Source organism: Rissa tridactyla, chromosome 17, assembly GCF_028500815.1.
Source record: "Rissa tridactyla isolate bRisTri1 chromosome 17, bRisTri1.patW.cur.20221130, whole genome shotgun sequence".
Taxonomy (NCBI): domain Eukaryota; kingdom Metazoa; phylum Chordata; class Aves; order Charadriiformes; family Laridae; genus Rissa; species Rissa tridactyla.
Genome location: NC_071482.1, coordinates 2,477,621 through 2,497,937, shown reverse-complemented (window position 1 = coordinate 2,497,937; position 20,317 = coordinate 2,477,621). Strand labels below are relative to the sequence as shown.

The following is a 20,317-nucleotide window of genomic DNA, read 5'->3' as shown; positions in this document are numbered from 1 at the left end:
TCTGCATTTTTAGTTACAAAAACATATTATTTGCAAATTTGGAAGGTTTTCTCCCCAGAAGGCTTATAATTGGGTTTTGTGTCTGGCTCAACAGAATATACCTGTTACAGTCTACTGCTTGTTCTCCAGGCAATGTATGTAAGAATGTCACAAGTGCCTCATAGTAATGACTGTATAAACAGTAGTAATCTAGCTTCAGTCCTGTCTCATGCGTATTTGTTTGTAGGTTTTTCTTTGAGAAGCATGCTTGTGAACTGGCAGATCTGGAACTGTCCTTATTGATGGAAGAAATAAGGACTATCTTTTCCTTTTATGAATCATCCAAGGCTAAGGAAAAGGAACACCATAAAGGAAATTGGGTAAGGTTGTCATTGCGACGGCTTAGAGTTCTCAGCTGATACACAAGAAAAGAAAGTTTTCCATTTCCTTTCTGAATTCCTTTCAATTTTCCCACACCACTTCAGAAAAGGAAACTGAAGCAAAAAGGAGTTTATTAACGAAGAATGAAACTTTCTGTTCCGACTACTGCAGAGCAAAACAGAAACTAAACTAGTTTTCATTTCTCAGCGTTAAGGTATAAGAAGCAGTGGCCTTATTTTCAGTAACTTGGGTACTTAGTCCCACAGTAAATCAGGCTACTTATGTTAATTAAGTGAATATGGAAATCTAGTTTCTGGCTATGTTTTTTAGATCTTAGGCTCAGTATGACTCAATTCCCATTCCTTTGATGTTCCTGACCATGAAGATATTTCAGCTGGGACGTCTATAGTTTCAGGGGATGAAGCCTAATAAAGGAATAGAAGCAACCAGCAGAAAGGATTCACTTCTGAAAGAACTGTCAGGACACCACTACCATGCAGAACAAGCCCTCCGTCAGAAACAATGGGAAGAAATCAAGCATTCAAGCCTCAGCCCAGACTTAACAGTGCCCAAACAGACCCTACATTTTCTGGAAGAAATTCCACATCAGTTGTCAACTTGTCTTTTTGGCTTACAAATGCCAGATACTAACTTCACGGAACAGCAAGTGAGTTTAAGGCATTTTATTTATGCTACTCCTGCTATTGTCACCTCACTGCTTTGCAAGAATGAATGTTATCTTCATTGTGTGATACAAACATACAGGCTAGCTTCAGACATTGCATGGGTGGCTGTATTATCAGAGCAGCTACAGGTGTAACTTAAATGTTCTGTGTCTCCTTGTACTGGTCTATATATTTTACTGCCTCAGTACAGGTGGAAAAGCACTTTCTTTATCAAAGAAAAACACCACATTTATTTCTTTTGCTCACATGCCTAAATGTAGTTTTTTCTTTTTCCTGTTTCAACCTGTCTTTTGGATTTTGGTGCTTTAATGGTCCTCATTCTAGCTTCCAGTATTTTAGGATTTTGTTACATAGGGTGGATCTACATGTATAACATGCTGTTTTTCCTCTTGTGTATCCTGGGTTTTGCTAGCAGAGTAACACTGTAATCTGTTCTGGGAGCAGGTATCTGCCTACCTCTTATTACCCTAATGCCAAACTTTTAATTCATTTCCTGATTTCACTTAACTTTGCAAGGGCATAGAGGACTTGGAAAAATAAAGCACTTACAAATTTTATGAAAACAAACAGGTAGGTAGAAGAGAAATACAGACTTTACAAAGTCTTCTGAGGAAAAATTGCAGTGTGACCCTATGCCTTAGTAGGTAGGAAAAGTTTCCCTTGGAGCCTCTATAACCTTAGAGAAAGAGTAGTCCAAGCTGACTCACACTTCCCATCACAATTCTGTAGGAAACAGGACCTCACTAGTTCTGGTGACCACAGTACTATTTGTTGGTGTGGAAAATTCCTACCCTTCATTCTCCTTTGCTTAATAGAAACTACATTCTTGGGAAGTTGAGCATTCACCAGACTCTCTAACTCAAATACTACAAGTTTCAGCAGTGAAGATAGTAAAGCTGGAAGCTCTGAGCCAAGTATGTCTGTACAGAGTCCTGGATCTCTACAGCAACCTTCAGGTAGAAGCATTTCATGTTTTTCATGCCTCACCCCTCCCTGCATGAGCCTCACAGTAATTCACAAATCCTTTAAGCACACAGATATCCATCCTGACTGACAACCTACAGGATGTGCACGGCACACAGGCTGGGGCATATATGCAGGCACATGGCAAAGTGCAGTTACAGTAACCTCCTACACAAATCAACCCAACAGAACGCCATCGTTAAAAGCCCTGCTTATTACACCCACTACAAACCCAATGCCAGAAGCAAGTTCATTTCTATAAACAAAATTCATTTGCTCATATCACTATGTTTACCTGCTTCAGATTCTGACTTGCCCAGAGGGCGTGACAAGGATCCTGGACAGCTTTGACTACAAAAATAATGGTGAAGAATTAGCTCAAGAGGTCGCTCAGACTAGAGAGAAACAGCAAGTAGCAAGAGCAGTGGCTTTTCTCCAGAAGCATCATCAGGAAGGGGATTTGCTTAAAGGTTTAAAGGAAGAGTCAGAAGTTGAGCTGAGAAACATGCAGGCACAATTTAGACTGGAACTTCAAACCCAGACAGAAGAAAAGGTACATCAGCTAAAGCATTAGTATTGTCATTTGCTAATAGCTATACAGAGGGACGAGACTTTAGTAAAATCTCTGGACATGTTATTTTAGGCTCAGCAGTGTTTTATAATGGTTCACAACTATTTGACTCGTGCTGTCAAGGGAAACTTTTAGAAGTTCCCTTTAAAATTGATGGATTCCATTGTTTTTCAGTGTAGTTAATTTTTTCCCCTCTAGATTCCTGTTTTCTAACCTGCAGTGAGAATGGGAACATTTCCACGCTTTCATAAGTCTGCAAGTAATCTGTAAGACTTTTTAATGTTTTCTTCCCAGATGCAAGCCAAAGAAATGCAAGTGATCCAGGAGACCAAAGGAGACAAGTTTGGGAATCTTGTGGCATATTTCATCCTATCTCAAAGACATCTACGGCAAACAGTCATTATGCTACAAGATTGCTACAAGCTCAAAAAGATTGCCTTGAGGTCTCAAGAGGAGGGCACAGGCCTGGAACATCTTGTTGTAGAAGTAAAATTCTCTTGATAGTTTGGTTTGGAATCTCGCACTCCTTCAGTGTGTTGTTACAAAATTTTAACATGTACAAACTTCTCAGGAATTTTGTCTGTTTATAGCACTGGGACAGCAAACTCCAGATCACTATATACTGTTTGGGGTTTTTTTATGCCTAAAAGAATTGAAAAAATTTTGGGCTTAGCTACTAAAGATCAGACACTTCAGATCCATTTCTTAACACAGATTTATTTAAGGCTTCTTTCAGAATCTTAAATTTATTTTTGATAGTTATGTTTTTATTTTGGTATTTATAAACAACAATAAAGGGTGTATAGGACTGCAAAATACTGTTACCTAGCTTCCACTACCTTTGATGGCATTTTCAAAAACTCCCAACTCTTAAATCTGTTCTCAATGTATTGCACTGAAAGTAAGATAACAAAGAAGGTTCACACATTTCATGTTATATTTCACATGACCATTTCATCTTTCAGGAGTTATCGACTGATGATGACACCAGGGACATTTCGCATCTCCTGAAGGAAAGCACGGAGTATATATTGTTAGTGCTGGAATTTATACAAACTGCAAGATTATTACAAATAAGAGAGGCACAGTTTAAGGAAACAGTCAGAAGCCTAAAGGGTTGCATCCAGGAGAAGGTAAAACAAAAAAATATATTACCTAGCAATTCTATTCAGAAAATGCTAAATAATTTGCATTGCTATTGTTACTGTGCAAAGGACTTTGTTCTCCAAGTATCACTCTTTCCAGAATAATACCAGAATCTTGTGGTTTGTTTTCTTATATACGATCTGTAGTTTGTGGATGAAGCTAACATAATAGCCAGTGAACTGAAAAAATTCAGAGAGCAGAAGATGAGAAAGCTGGAGGAACAGCTGGAACTCTTCCTGGAAAATAAAAGAACAAAGAAGAATATTTCAAGTAATTTTGATCCATTGCAGGTTAGAAAACAGTAAATCCACAAAGTTTTCTAATTGAACAGGCTGCATAATATGCACAGTACACAAGATTAATGGTGGCATGCTAATGAGACCATGATTGCATCTATATTGTGTAGATTATGTCCTGTATCTTGAGATTCACAACACATATATGAAGAAAATGGTTGAATGTAGAGATTAGGAACGCAATACTTTAATAAGCTGGAAAGGGATAGGAGAAGCATAGGTTTCAGAAGTAAGCTATCCCCCAAGTGAAAGTACAAGGGAACAAAGAAAAAGAGCTTAGCAGAGTTTTCTTCTTTACAGAAGAATAATGCCACCTTGAAAACAGAAGAAACAACAGAAAAAAGAAAAGACCTATGGCAGATTTCCCAAGAGAAGCATCTGGACCTCAAAGAATCTCACATATGGCAAATACCAGATGAAAGAGCAAAGCTGCAGGATCGTTTACCCTGTGGAGAACAAAAGAGCAGGATGAAACCCACAGGGTTTGGTTCTACAGCATACACTGAGCAGCATGATAGGGTACTGCATGACCACCTCCCTTCACACAGCCCCCCTCCAGTTTTTGGGTTGTTTGGGGGCTGTTTTGCTATTTTCTGATTTTCAGACTTACAGAAAGATTGTGAGGACTGGTACTCCAGAAATGCCCTATCTAGTAGAGTGCTTATCATTATAGAGTCTGAGAAATTTAACAGCAGAAAGGACAATAAGAAGATAGCGTTCCAAAGGGAAATAAAATTTCACTTTGAAAGGTGACAATCTGCTGGAGGTCTCTGTATTCGCTGCTTAATATTTTTCTGACAGTTGAATAATGTGAAGAAGCAGAATTTTCTGAAATACAGACTCTAAGTTTATACAAGGGGAGGAGTAAAAAAAAGGTCACATAGAAGCAAATGTGAAATTTTCATTGTGCTTTGTATAGGTACTTACTTTTACATCTCCTTACTTTTCCTTGTAGAACTCCATGAAAGAATGCAGTGAAACAAAAGCTTCCTTAGGAAAGGATTTTCATCCACATTTGCAGAAGCTGGTAATGAGACCAGAAGAAGAAAAAAAAGGAAGAGAGATGCAGCAAAACAACAGTCCTCTATCATCCATCACCAAGTCTTTCTGTGTTCCAGGGATACATCATAAGGCAGATGACCAACTCCTACTGTTCTTGACTATAAGTAAGTCTGGTTTGTCATAGGAAACTCAAGTGACCTATGATTCTTTTTTGATGCTGATGCATTGCCTGGGGGGCATTAATGCTTTGGAAATGTGATGAACAGGGAAAAGGTGGGGTGGAACTCAGACTATAGTTAGAGTATAAAACGAGGAAGAATGATATGATTCTGAAGAAAAAAAAGCCAGTCTCCAAACTAACCATCAGCAGGAGAACACCTAAGCACTCCTAGAAACTGAGCAAACGAGCAGGAAGATTTTAGGTTAAAAGTACATTTTTCAGCACAGAAAATAACGGTTTTCTACCCTTTCAAGTAAAGGATATTATCAAAACTCAGGTGTAAAACTGGATACTAACATGGGTGCTTGCCTTTTCTAGGATGTGAATATCATTAAATGTCTTACCTAGATGATGTTTAGTGCATCTGCAGAGCTGAGCTTATTCCATCCTTAGGTTTAGCAGGTCTGTAGGATTTTTCTTGAAACATCAGCAGCTACTTGATAAGTAGCAGAATTTCTTCTTGGGATTGAAAAGATTTCACAGGGATTAGGTGAGCTATCATGTGTGATCAATTGCTTCATGTTTCAGAGTCTTTTCTAGCACCTTTTCTATGAAGTAAACAGGTGTTTATTTACTCAGCTTGATAAAATGGGATAGCACAATCCTGGAATTCAACTAAACACAAAGAAATAAGGCAAAAGAAAACTTAATTTGAAACAGTGCTATCTGAAACAGATGAAAAATAATTCCTTCATGCAGCAAAATGGTAATTAAAGAGAGCACACATCAAGTGCATCAAGCAGTCCAATTAGCCTTGTTGCTCTCTGATGACCCTGTAAGCAATTCTCAGAGCTTCCTGAATAGAAAACGGTATAAGAATCACACAATTATTAGAACCTTGGAGAAAGATTTCCTTATCTAGCCTCTTGGAGAGATTCCAATACACTTCTGCATTTTTAAATCTCTTCCAAAATTAAATATTTAGTCAAAAAGCAGAACTTTTATTCCTAACAGTTGATTTTTAAACTGTTGTCTCAGGCCTGAATACTATGTAGAAAAGTCGAGGTTAGCTTATGGAATAACAAGAGGAATGGACACAAACCTCTCTGGAATTATTTGCAGTCATTAACTAGTATATACTGTTCTCTCAGATATCAAGGTGCTGAAGCAGGCAGAACACCTGATGGCATCCAGAATCATTCTTCTGAATCCACAGTTCACAACACCTTCTCTGCAAGGTAAAAACCTTAAGTCACTTTTATTGATTACTACCCCACAAACAGAGCTGCACAAAATAATCTCACAAGACACTTTCTGCCAACTACCTCCTTTTTGTCTGCTTAACAACAAAAGACATGAGCCACATGTGATACCTGCATAAGTAACTTGCCTACAGCTGTGAATTAGCAATGATGTAGTCCTTGTAATAAACCGAAGACTGGGCTTAGGGCACTTAAACAGGTAAATGTTGTATTGATTAGCTGGAAAAAAAATCCTACCAATTCTGAGGAGATATGGAATTTGACACTTTGATAGAAAGTCACTATTTATAGAGTTGAGGGCAGATAGAATTTTTTTTTCTCATCAATAAAGAAATGCATTGGTGACAAAGACAACTTTGTTCGGAAAAATTACAATGAGTATTCTGTAAGCTGTCAAGACAAGTCTTCCTGTTTAAACAGGCTTCGATACGGTATTTGAGATAGATGAAAAAGGAGAAAACTAGTGAAGTGGATAACGTAAAGAGTTTTGGAGAGAAAGATATTTTTTCCTGCAACATTAACATGTTTGCCCAGACTTCAATGCTGTGCTCCAAACAGCAAAACTATTTACCTGTTTCACCTTACTTGTCTACGTAATTCCAATGCATGAAGTGTTTGCTCAAAAAAAGTATGGTAAGAGACTGATTGTTTAGAAAAAGCAATATTTCCACATTTGTTTACACAGGTGGTGATAAACCTAAGTGTACAAACACCTCTTTTCTTCTTGGTCTTCTAAGAGACATGAACGATGAGCTCCAAAGTCACGCAATGGCAGCTGGACTACTAGAAAGCCAAGGGCTGGACAAAAGTAAATCTCACCTCCATTCTTTCTTATATGGAAGTCAGAACTTGAGTGTAATGTGAAGCTTTGTGTTTATTGTGATAAGATTTTGCTGGACAGACATCATAACGTTACACTTCTCTTTGGAGGAAGTGCTCTACCAGTAAAGGAGAAAGGCTCGGAACACAGAATTACCCTCAGCTTTGCTGTTGATCAGCTCTGAGGCGCACATAAGTAATGTCACTTTTCTAGGCCTTAGTTATTGGAAATTTCACCATGAAGAGTGAAGTTTTGGGCATTGCCTAAGGGTATCAAGCACTTCATGACTCAAAAAGAATTCATAATACATCAGAAGGGCTTAATTTCATATTGAACAACCATATTATATTATGAGGTGAGAAATGCAGTATGTTATACATTTATATTGAAGTGTTACCTCTTGGACAAACAAAATGAAAATAGAATCCAATTAGTCTAATGAAATGCTACTGTTCTTGCAGAAACAGCAAGTACTTCTCAGGATATACAAGATGCCTTGATGACTCAAGAAGGAGAACTAACAGTAGTTGATCCTGCAACCCTTTCTACAAGAGAGTTTGTCATATATCAGTATGGCATCTCCATCCTACAGTTTCTCAGATTTCACATTGATGTAAGTTTTTAAGATACTGATATTTAATAATCAGTACTTCCAAAAGAAGATAGTTACCAAAAAATTCTTCAGCCAATGGGCTGCAAAGCATCTACCAATTATAAGATAAGATCAGGTAGAGAATGACTAGTGTGCAAACATCAGGAATTGAATTCCATATATGTTCTCTCCCCAGTGTTATAGGACCATTTTGAAGTCAAACCTCCGTGCCACAAGATCCACAGTCAGTTCATATATTTGTTGTGGCATCTTTCTTGAGCACATAGCTTAATTCTTGCATTACCCGATCCCTGCATACTGCATAATATTGTGATAAAACATATTTCCTTTATAACTTGAAGAAAGGATTCTCTCATTTTCTTTGTGAAGTTCTTCGCACACTATAGCTTTAGTCTAGGTAAACTCTCTAGGGTCTTTCATAACAGTATCAAATAAATAATAATAAAAATCACAGTGACTACAGCCAGAGCTCCAGGGCTGCAGTACACTTTCATTTACTTAATTAGAAAACTGGCAAGATGAACTACTATGATTTGCTAGGGTTTTTTTTAACAATCTCCATTTTCATGTGGTATTTGTTGGCTCTGTATACCCACTGCAAATCAAAGCTGACATTTAAGTGAACTTATATTCCATTAATCCCTCTTTCTTTGCAGATCTGATGTGCATATGGACTTTTTATAGAAGCATTTTTCCTTCTCTTTGCAGGCTCCAGAAATTAACCTGTGTATTGCCTCCAGCATACCTTTTAGTAATGCCACAGGCAATGCTTTCAGAAACTCTTTCTTTTATCAGGTTTGTCAACTTCACATCTAGACAGCATATGGAGTATTTTCATATCCATTAAGTTCTGGGACTAGGAAGTAAAATGCAAAAGTGTTTCACACGTTTTAAGTCATAGCATGCTTGATGCTTTCTAGGAAAAAATACCGACATAAGAAATCCTCAAATGTATGCTCCAGATACATCTGAACGAACTTAACAGAGCACTCTAGGATACTGAGTTTGAATATATGTTTAATGTGAGGGTCATACCCAAAGCATATCTATTAAATCAGCTCTGATTACCCAGTTTCTCATGTCCAAATTCTACCACTTCCATTTCTACCAAATTCTCTGTAGGTCAGATTTATAGAAAGCAGCAGCATATCAGCATTTTACGTGCTATAATTAAATTACAGAATCTGACTCTTTAGTATTATTCATTTCTAAAACTCAGATGTTGAGAGAGAAGTTCACGATACATAGATACAAAACTGTCTAGAAACAGAGAATTCAAGAATGTTTAGATTCACATCATAGAGTATTAAGTGGCCTTACAACAATGCTGTTCTCTTGTGTATATGGATATTCCCCAGCACTCTAATGTGAATCTTTTAGCTTCCATAAAATTGAGAAAAAACATTGGAAGAGTTGCATCAGCTGAGCTGACTACTGCTGTGCCCTTGTCTCAGCTCTGGATATTTGTTCTCTCTCAGAATTCAAAGAACAAGCTATTTGTTCTAAGGGATTGCCTGAGTTATGTAGGAAGTTTCCTTCTCCTCCTTGTGCACTGCTTAGCTCATATCACTGCTGCTGACCTCAAACACGATGCCAACCCGCTCTTTCTGAAGCTTTTTTTTCAGGTACGTTAATATGTTCCAAATGTAATTACATTATAGCAATATTCATAAAATATTTCCATTTTAAAAGTGGGGGGTTAACACCTTTGTACAACTTCCAATAATAAAAATCAAAAAGAGATAAGACAGTTATTTAATATAAACTATTACCTGAACTGCCATTACAGAATCACAGATTCTGTTACAGTTACACAGTGGCTGTTCACAGATAGATTCATAGTCAACATTCAAAGAACACTGCTTCACATTAGCTGAAGACAGTAAGACAACAGAAAAATCCACCAGATCATGTCTTAATATCCTGCCTGCATACAAACAACACTAACTCAGAAATACCCATTTGTTCCACTGACAGCTAGGGAGATAAAAACAGACAACCACATTCTAACCATCAGCCGGCCAGTACATGGGAGAATCAGAGAATGCGCTTTCATAATCATAGTCCTGACTCAAAGAACACAGTTACACCAGACACAGATTTGTTGATCAAGAAAAATGGAACTGCAGTGTTCTTCCCATAACACCTTGATGTGATGCAACCATTTCCATTCAGCCTTCAATGAAGTGCACTTTTGTATTACAGGGGATACCCATTATCATTTCATTTTCCCCAAAGGTATTTCCAATGTACACACGGTTATTTTAGTCCCCCACAGAAAGCTACCCTTTATGAACCACATTATGCAGCATATTTGTAGTCTGTATCAAATCCCCATGAGAGAAATGAAGTTTTTTTTCTGGATAGAATAGGCTTCCAGAATTGAAAACCTGTCTTGATATCCTACTATTGTTTGATCCATCTCCGCCTTCCTCCCCTCCATTAATATCCCTATTCAGTAGTTAGCTGTAAGGAATTGTGTTCCACTGCTTCCAGGTTTTCAAAACATTGTGGTTTTTTCTAGGCACTAAAGGCTTGTCTTAGTGAAATGTTCTCTCTCAGACTCCAGCTGTCAGCAGTTCCTCAGGGTGATAAATCTTATGGAATAAGTCAGATGTTGCTAAAGGAAGAACCATTCTTCAAGGAGGAAATAAATCTCATCTCCCAACTTTTTGAGGTGAGAGTGAAAAGCCTCACAGACATGGAAGCCTTTGAGAAGGTAATAAGAAAGATCATGAGATCTTGTCTGGTTGAGAGATTGTCATCCCTATGTTCTTACTTTTTTACAAAATGGCAATTTAAATTGGCTTATAGATGCCTGCCTCTCCAAATTGTTGCTTGGTAAGGTCAGACTCCTGTGGGATGTCAGTAGAAGCTCTATACATTATTTAAACTCCTGAGCTTAAAGGTACTTCTACTGTATTGGAAAGGCATAGCATTGGCTTTCCGCAAAGAGATGTTCATAAACAACGCAGCCAAAAACCTCTTCAGCCATCCCTTGAGTACGCAGATCTAGGATTAACAATCCCATCTCCACAATGATGGTAAAACTATTGTGACTCAAACTAGAGCTGGTGAAGAGAAGGGCCATTTGTACCATCAGAAACAGGTGTATCCCTAAGTGTCCTCAGGCATATGGATAAGCATAAGCAGTTTGAGCATTTTGCATATAAGCCAACTCAGCTGGGATCCAGAGGGGAGGCTGCTGCCATCCAGGGAGACCTCAACAACCTGGAGAAATGAGCTGACAGCAGTCTTATGAAGTTCAACAGAGGGAAGTGCAAAGTCATGCACCTCAGAAGGAACAACCCCACACATCAATAGATGCTGGAGGCCACCCAGCTGGAAAGCAGATGTGTAGAAAGGATTAAGGGTCCTAGTGTACACAAAGTTGAACATGATCCAACAACATGCCCTTGCTGAAAAGGGTGACTAACGGTATTCTGGGATGCATTAGGCAAATTATCACCAGAAGGTCAAGGGACTTGACCCTTCCACTCTACTCAGCACTAGCAAGGCCACACACAGAGTACAGTGTCCAGTTCTGGGCTCCCCAGTACAAAATAAAAATGGACGTATTGGAGATAGTCCAACAAAGTGCCACAAAGACGATTAAGGGGCTAGAGCACCTCCCCTGTGAAGAAAGGCTGAGAGGGCTGGGATTTTTTTAAACCAGAGAAGACTCAGGGGGAATCCTATCAATGCATATAGACACCTGCAGGGTGAGTGCAAAGAAGATGGACCAGTGACAGGACAAGAGGCAAGGGACACAAACTGAAACACAATTCTCATGCAAATCATTAAGACAGCATAAAAGAGTAGTACCATGAAAAAAATATATTTAAAGGGTCTATAAAAAGGCTTTTAAAATTAACACTGATCTGCTCTCTCCACTTTTGTGCTTATTGTGTAACACATGAAGAACAATCTCTTGCTTCATACAAAACCTGAGGAACCACTGAATGACAAGTTGCTTGTGAGGAAAAAATTGCATTTCCTTCATGCCCCAAGCAGCTACGGAAAGGGCAGCTTTGAATGGAGGACACGGTAAGAATGATTTGACAAGAGGTATTATTAACTGTTGTAGTAGGCAACAGCAACTGAACAATCTGGGTGGTCTGATATAAAGCAAGCCATGACGCCTCTTCATTATAACCTCACTTCATACTACAAAGCTGATCTCTATAACCTTCTACATCTAGGCACATTGTATAAAGGGCAGATTAGATCTGATGCCAAGTTATGTCACAGAAAGATTGATGACTTCTCTGTACACTACCATCTCTTTCTCAGTAACAGAGAAATTAAGTTCCAGTGAAACTTGTCTCTCTCGTTTGCTCTTGTGAAGAGTCTATGGATATCACTTTAACAGTGGAATTTCTACTGTCCAACTTTAAGCATTCTTTTCCATTTTTTTAGCTTTGAAGAGGAAACCTGCACTTGCTTGTCCCCTTCAGAACTTGAGGACAGAGTGGATATGTTAACTGAAGAGCTGGTGGATATCATAGAGGATGAACACCAGTTTTTAAACTGTAAAGGCAGTGAAGACTTGCTTTTCTACTACCTTGAAATAACTAGTTTGGAGAAAGACTGTTTGGTAAAACAAATAGATGCATTAGAAGAGAAAATAGCCTTAAGCAGAAAGTTGTAACGGTACTCAAAAGAAGACATGGTGGTTTGGTTCTAACTTGGTCCTCTGCATTTGTCCTCAGGCTTTAAGCTAAAGTAAATCCTGTATTTTTGTTTTTACTATACTGTATTTTTCCCCTTCATACTAAAGGCTCATTAGATCAGGAGTGAAAGCAATGTAGTAATTTAAGTGACAAGACTTTAGCCTAAGTGACTGACATTTCTGGCTATATCCAAGTGGTGAAGAGACAAACACTGTTGCAAAAACTCAGACTTGGAGTTTCCAGGAACTGAAGCAAAATATAGATTAACTCATAGATCTGCTTAGTGTTAAAAACTTTTTTTTTTAAACTAACATATCATTTCACTACATATTCTGAAGCCTCTGCAGACATCAGCTGATAGTTACACTTTTCTCCTGACTTTATGATACAGTGAAAACTATAATCGGTCCAAATAACTGTATCTACACAGCTACACATCAAGAACAAGCAATGTTATATCCACCACTGAAAGCAACTTGCCCAGCCCAGACAACCTTTCCTTGTTCTGAAGTCACAGTATTTCAGCTGCTCTGTAGTACTACCTATAGAGGAACACAGGTCCTGCACTGTAAAAGGCTAGCCCTGCTCTTAAGCTTGGGGGGATGGTCTTTCCTCCTCCCAACGTCAAGAGCCAAACCCTGAAATACACAAAACATTCATTATTTGCTGACCAATGAAACATCACCTCTTCCCTGCCCGCCGCACCTTCTGGTTTAAGTAAAAAGCAAGCAATAAAAGAGCAGAGTCACCTAAGAACCTTCCTTCCCCACCAGAATAAGAATTCATGGAGACACAGGACAAGATTCAAATTATTTCAAGAGTCACTGAATATCCCAACACTAACACTGTTACCTCATTATACATTAAATCTTAAACACTGAGAAGTGGTTGAATTGTTATAATTTCACAAATTATGTATCCATTCCATTCTCTCAGAACTGCTGAATCAATTCTTCACACCTTCACCCCCTGAAAAGATGCTTATTTTGATCTTGCTAGGAAAAAAAGACCACTACTGATTGCAATAAAGGGATTAAACAGCTAAAGTGCAAGTTCTATTATCAAAGCCACAAGAATTAGTTGGAAACACTGCTTCTGACTTACAGTAATGAAGAAGCCACTCCTCACATCTTATTTAGTCAGTACCCCACAGATTAGAATGTTCACACATAAAAAACTGACTTTAAAATGAAGCCTTATAAAAAGGCAGTTATCTCTAGTTATAGGAAGTGTAGGATTTTTACTTTTTGCATGAGTGATCTACCAAACCCTATGAATACCAAGTTCATTGCAAAATTCTTGTGCAAGAGTACATGTGACTGATGTGGGTTTGTTCTGAAGAAATATGGATGAAGTTAGCATGAAGCAGGACTGAGACATAACTGTGAGAATAGCTGATTACAGCCCTTCGCCTCCTTCTGATTATTCCCATCCACATCATGTTTGAAAGGTAAGCTAGGATACAGTTTACTGAGCAACTATGGTTTGACACAGCAAGTATTAGCTTTTTCACACCTATTATGAGATTTTCCTAAAAACTATACTATAGTTTTAATTCTTTCTCTAGGGATTCACTTTTATAGTTAGCCCTGCAATCTTGAACACGCTCCTAGCTGCCTGCTTTTACTGGACAAAAAAAAAAAATAATGTTTCACCTTCAGGGCTACTTACCAGCAGGTTTCCCTCCCCATCATTGCTTATTAGGTAATGATGGAGTACAGCAAGTAGAGATGGCTGCAGTAAGTGACAACCATAGGTATTTTACATGTGCTATTAAATTTTGACAAATTAGTTTGTTCAGTATTTTGACCAGATTAGCCAGCAAGACAGAAGCTATTGACGTCATCACTTCTGTAACCATTATGCCCCACAGTTTAATCAGCAGGTAATGATGGAGCAGGTGACAAGTTGAGTCAGTAGGAAGACATACTGCAAGTCAACAGAGCAAAGTTTTGTTAATTCTCATTGAGACAACATTTTCTTACTCAGTACTGGAAATAATATCTTAGAGCATGGTTTTGAAGCCCAGTAGCATTCCAGTGAGTCCTTTTCCACTGAAAGGGGAGTCTCCATCTGTTTGGAGTTCTGGACTAGCTAGATGACAGTTTGAATCAAGCTATCCAGAGCTATGAGAAATGCTTCCTATGGGCCACAGTACTGCAAACTGGCAGGCTAGATATCCTTAGAGATAATAGCTCCATCATTCTGCAAGGTGATGTGTTAGCTTACAGCTGTGTAAAACTACACCACCATGTATGCACCCCTCTCCTGCCCATGAGGCTGTGTTCTTCTGACAGGTAGCCTATAGTCTAGGGGCAAAAGCCTAGCTGGAGCGACAAGTCTTCCACAGCTGCACATACCAAAGCTTCGCTCAAGGGGGAGCACAGAGGTGATTCTGCTTGTGATGTGTAGATGTTTTGCTCACAATGCAGCTTCCCTTGCTACCTTTGCCACAAGGAAGCAGACTATCATTCAAAGCATCTTGGAGGATGTTTTTATCTTCCTGGACTTTCTTGTGTTTTCACCAAAAAGCTTTTTAACTCCCTTCAGGGCACTGATAGCAGATCAGATGGCTTTTAAAAAAAACATGAGTAGATTTATTGATATATGCATTTCCTTTTTAACTTACAAGTAGAGTCTCACATTAGTTTTCAATGTTATGTTAACATTAATAAAACATTTAAAAGGTTATATAGTAAAACTGCAAAGTTTCAGATGTACAAGAAGAGAGATAAGGATTAAACAGTAAGGGCTTTCTGTTTTTATGAAACTTTGCAATGCCAGCCTTCACTGCATACCATAACTCAGTGTTTCAACAGCCTATAACAGGTGCAGCCACAGAACTACCGCTTGGTATTGATCCAGTGGTATCTATCAACACGCAGTCCTGTGAAAGCAGCTGTCGGCCTGTAGACTTTGTAACCCCTGGGCTGGGCATAGCATGAGCCATCAGTCATATAGGTCTTCCTATGAAGATACTGAGACCAGGGTTGTATGGGTGCCTTGCAGTAGTCACTGAACTAAACAGCAAGAAATGAGATAAAGTTAAAATGTGTTTGGGAAAGAAGGGAGATTAAATCTGGCCATCTGTTAACTCTATTGTGTTCCTTCATGAGAGAACCTAGAGGGCAGATGCCTCTTACTGAAAGCCACATACCATTACCACATGCTTACCTGGTAGACACTGTTAGGGTTGCTGACGGTGGGAATAGCTTTCGGCTCCTTGTTGAAGCTCTCCTCATCTGAAGAGGTGCCAGAATGATAGTCTAGTGCTGCTCTGTCAACAGCATAGCTGATCTGCTGAGGAAGCTCTGGGTTTTCCTCTCCTTCAAAGTGTGCAATTGTGAAGGGCCGGTTCTTCTCACCATATCTGAAAGTGACTGTATTCGTATAACGCAGCTCTGCACTAGCAGTATGGACATCTGTTAGAAGTCAGCTGACACTAGTAAATACGCCCTCAGGCACTAAGACCCTAGCAATAGGATTGGAGCCGATCAAGTTTGTGTAGGGCACTTGACATGTTAGTCACAGCTTCTCAACTTACCTGCAACACACCTCAAATGGATCAACCCATAGCGTCATCTCTTTTGGCAAACCCAGCTTATTAAAGTCCACATTACTCTCCACACAAGCTTGCTCCAGCAGTGGATCTCTTGTGTGATGTTTGTTTATCCTTATACACCTAGGTAAGAACGAAGTGCAGGTGGATTTAAGATTTCACTGCAACTTTGCAAGTTTTGCTCACGAAGAAGTACACTTAAGTTGACTATTTATTTTCTCAACACATTTATCCTGTTGATGCAAGTTCTCACTTATAGGCCCAACCAGCAAGGTAGCCTAACAAGCTGATTTGTAAGCCTAAACAAGGTTTTGTTTGTTTTAAACACATAATGCAGTGACTCACTTAACTGGTAATTTTTTAAGGGAATTAAAAGCAGTTACAACAATTCCACAAGTCAATTTAAGACCACTTGAATTCTGCATTCAAGAAGTCAGAGGGCTACTCAAGATACATTGTGCATTTTGTCTTAATGTTTCCACCTCAGCTCTCTAGTCTTACCTACACAGGCATATCCTGTGAAACCACTTTCAAAATAGGTGCATCTTTACCAGTTAATAATCCGTCTTCCCTTAAGGGATAGCTAAGCAGTTCTTTCAATTTTCTGTCACTTATTTCCAATTTAAAGGCTCCAGGCATTGAAAGGGTACTCACTGCACCTTGAATGTCATGCAAAGGCTCCATTCCCCCTCCTGTTTTACTAAGGGTCCTATTACCTGAAGGCTTGTCCTCTGGATGGATTGTCCAAGTACCAGTGATTCTTATACTTCTCAAACAATATTGTTGTCAGCTTAGCTGCAAATTTCTCAATTTTATGCTTGCTCAGCTTGTCTTCCCTTTTCACGAGCCTTGTGATGAAGAAGACTGTGGCAGCAATTTCATCTTTCATCTTAAATTGAAGCACACAAAATCCTTTAGCTGTTGGATAGTCCTCAGTAGAGATGAGGCACTACACTAGAGAGATTTAAAAACATTAAGGCACTATCAAGTTCCAAGGACAGATATTGCAAAACCTGCATAAGCCATGACACATAGAGCCTAGATAAGCCCAATTGCCAAACAACTGATAAGTTTAGTTCTGGGTATGAAATCAATTTAATGCATTACAAGAAGGCACTCACACTAAGGAAGTTAACAGAATATTAAAAAAAGAGTTTAAAAGATGGCACTCCTTATTATATAGCACTTATATATTACAGTCAACAACCAGCAGTTCTTACAATTACATGGTTCTTTTACATACCACGAAGACCACAAACATTACCTTCTCAGACCAGAGTTGTTGAGAACCTGAGATATGCTTTACAAACAGCTTCAAACAGTCACCAAGTAAACAGATCTAATGCTACAGGAACCTATATAAAGGGGGAAAAAACCAACACCCAAATCCTCCCTCACTTTTCCTCTAGTATAGCTTGCTTAGGGTTTATATAGAACAGTTAATCATGTGGCTCTGAGGAATGTAACAATATTCAGGTGTGCACCATTAGACTAACTAACATGCTGGTTTCAAAGCTATTTCCAGACTACTTGGTTTTATTCCAATATCAGCTCCTTCTTTTAGGGTATATTTAATTTATTCGGTACTGTATTGTGTTGTGTCCATCAGTCTCTCTCATCAACATTTGCGAAATATTTAAGTGAAATATTCACCAGGAGAAAAACAGTACCAGGCTTATTAATTAATTATTAAAATTGCACTTGACTGTTCTAGCAGACCTTACACAATACAGTTACTTTCCTTATGAAGCCCTCACATTTGTTATTCTTTATTTTGAAAATTGCATGACTTTGTATTTGTCATAACATTAATACTCCTAGTGATCTACATAAATGTTCAAATTATTAGCATAGCTTTATTTTATTTTTGAGGCATTTCATACAGAGAGTGAATGGCTTTGTTAAAGAGTTCATACGCAAGCATTTTCTCAAATATGAGTGTTTCATTGTTTAAAACTTCAGGCAATAATTATCTGGGGCACACCTGGAGAATAGCTGATGTGTTCTTTTTTCCCTTTGCTGTCTCAGGAAGTTGTGCCTCCAGTGTCAGATATCAAGAACTGTCAAGACAAAAGAATAAATTAAGGTAAAAAGAACTGAGTATTTAAACTGGCTCTTAATTTGACTGTAGGTGCAGCCAACAATTTAAGTGCTTACATTTCAGTCTTGTGTATAGATTGTGATACAAGACAGGGGATAAGAAAAACAAAGCACAAAGGCACAAATTTACAGAAGTACACATCTTTGCAGAAGTGTACCCTCAACCATGAATTTCTGGCTATTTCTGGATTTCTTTTCACCTCTGCTCGCATAGTTAGTTCCTTGCTCTTCACAGTTTCTTTCTGCATCACATACCAAGGCATTTAGTAGAAACTCTGGTTTTAAGGAATGTGTAATAAATTACAAAAAAAGATGTCTTCTCTTTCTTTTTCTCACATATCAAAATACCTCCTTAACTAATGGGGACCTTTCAATAACCACTCAAATGAAAAAGAAATCAAAGACTGAGATAGATAATGAATCTTCAGAAAAAGCATTCAGCAATGCCAGGACCTGAGCTTTAAATAAGCACACCAGTGTTTCGACCACAAGAGTATCCTTATCATGCGCTCTGCACTGCTTTGGTTGCTTGTGATGACACGTAAGGATTTTGTTCCATACGCAAGCCACGAGTCATTCCTTCCATTTCATATATAGCGTAAGAGGGCAATGGTAGCCTTTTCTATGCTTTTTGGAGAATGATGTAGGACAGCAGCAAACCACTGCTATGCATTGCCAGGGAGAATTTCCACACAATGTTTTTAAAGAGTTGGTTGGTCTCTTTCAATGCAGGCTGTGAAGATTTTTACTCACTGCTGACGGCCTGAATCCAATACACCAAAATTAGCTGTGGGCAACAGATGAGTATTCTTGAACAGGCAAATTGGATTTTGATGCCTGAGGCCTGAATTTTATTCCAGAAATTAAACTTGCTTTAAAAATGTCAGGTAATTGATGAAGACCATCAACACTGAAGACCGTGTTTACAGCCACATCAATTTTTCTTTGTTTTAAACATCTGTTGCATGGCAACATGTCAAAAGAAAAAAAAAAAAGAAGTTCTCAAGTGACTTGAAACTTTTGATCACATAGATTTTGCTATGTAGTGTTGCTGAACTGCATAAGAAGTGGGCATTATAAAAAATGGGGCTTTGTTTCTCATTTTAAGAGTGAATCCATCAATGAGTGGGGTTAGCCTAACAGATACGGCTAGATACAGATCTTCTATAAGTAGGTCTTCACAGTCTCATTCTTGACTCACTGTATGCCTTATGGTGGACTGTCAGCTCTCTGAACAGCACCGGAACAATCTTCAATCCTGAGAGGCAATGTCTTATAGCATTCTAACCCTGCAGGATTTACTCATAACTCTGTCAGAGCTGTACATTCCTGAAAAGCATTCCAGCGTTCTCATCCAGCCACCCCTGAGGTCGCCATATATTATGTCCCCAAGAGATGACACTGGCTTCATGAAGTATCCTAAAAGTCTAAGAATTTTCTACTGGAGTTATAAACAAGTATCCCAAAGCCTTGCAGAGGAAAAAGCTAGGAAACGTGCAAAGTATGAGGCAAATGCAATGAACTGATCCCTTTTCTAGTGTCTTTGCTTTTAAGAAAATGCAGCTGGGAGCAACTACCACAGATCTGGGGTTTTTTAACTCTGCTGAAAAAATCAGTGTCCAGGAAAATATAAAATGAGAGCAAGATTTGCCACCTAAAAATGATGGATAATGCACATAATTATAATTTTTGAAATCCTTCTCACTAAGTTTAGCCCACTCAGGGTTTCATGCACAATCACAGACATACAGATTCTGACTTCTCTAGGGATGCTGCTGCCTTTCTTTCCAAAGCTTAGGAAGTTGCTATTTAGTCTGGTTTCTTTGCCTTCATCTCATTTTTTCACAATATCATATTATAATCTAATAAAGGATATTCCTTCTTCCCATAAACTTTAGTTACCTTTTATTCTTGAACTATCAAGGCTAAAATAACATTTCCACTGCAAAACAGTGCCCTGGAGTCCATAATGTGATCCTAGTTTCCATTTGGGATCTGACTCTGACACAGTTCCATCTCAGGAATTATCCTCGATAAATGCCAAGCTGGTTTGGCTCAGTGGGACGCATCAGTTGATGGGACTTTGAACTGTCTCCCGCCTTCCTA

General features: G+C 38.6%; 3 protein-coding genes across 4 annotated transcripts; 2 read left to right on the top strand and 1 right to left on the bottom strand.

Moving 5' to 3' along the window:
• The first annotated feature begins 262 nt into the window (after positions 1 to 262).
• LOC128918671 (uncharacterized) lies at positions 263 to 9,000 on the top strand. 2 transcript variants are annotated; one of them, XM_054223169.1, is made up of 11 exons: positions 263 to 359; positions 770 to 1,027; positions 1,862 to 2,002; positions 2,875 to 3,066; positions 3,546 to 3,713; positions 3,873 to 4,016; positions 4,978 to 5,188; positions 6,336 to 6,422; positions 7,132 to 7,254; positions 7,728 to 7,879; positions 8,588 to 9,000. In XM_054223169.1, exons 1-11 carry the CDS (start codon positions 282 to 284, stop codon positions 8,693 to 8,695), a joined length of 1,662 nt encoding a protein of 553 aa, XP_054079144.1. In that variant the 5' UTR covers positions 263 to 281; the 3' UTR covers positions 8,696 to 9,000. The 2 variants fall into 2 exon arrangements, with proteins under 2 accessions (XP_054079144.1, XP_054079145.1); XM_054223170.1 differs by lacking the exon at positions 1,862 to 2,002.
• A 195-nt stretch (positions 9,001 to 9,195) lies between these two features.
• Positions 9,196 to 12,880, top strand: LOC128918694 (uncharacterized). Its single transcript, XM_054223227.1, has 4 exons — positions 9,196 to 9,504; positions 10,404 to 10,598; positions 11,802 to 11,926; positions 12,299 to 12,880. Exons 1-4 carry the CDS (start codon positions 9,223 to 9,225, stop codon positions 12,528 to 12,530), a joined length of 834 nt encoding a protein of 277 aa, XP_054079202.1. The 5' UTR covers positions 9,196 to 9,222; the 3' UTR covers positions 12,531 to 12,880.
• Positions 12,881 to 15,395: 2,515 nt separating this feature from the next.
• Positions 15,396 to 17,000, bottom strand: BTG4 (BTG anti-proliferation factor 4). The gene is made up of 4 exons (XM_054223158.1): positions 16,828 to 17,000; positions 16,097 to 16,234; positions 15,727 to 15,922; positions 15,396 to 15,572 (listed from the first exon to the last, which is right to left on the bottom strand). Exons 1-4 carry the CDS (start codon positions 16,998 to 17,000, stop codon positions 15,396 to 15,398), a joined length of 684 nt encoding a protein of 227 aa, XP_054079133.1.
• Between the last annotated feature and the right edge of the window lie 3,317 nt (positions 17,001 to 20,317).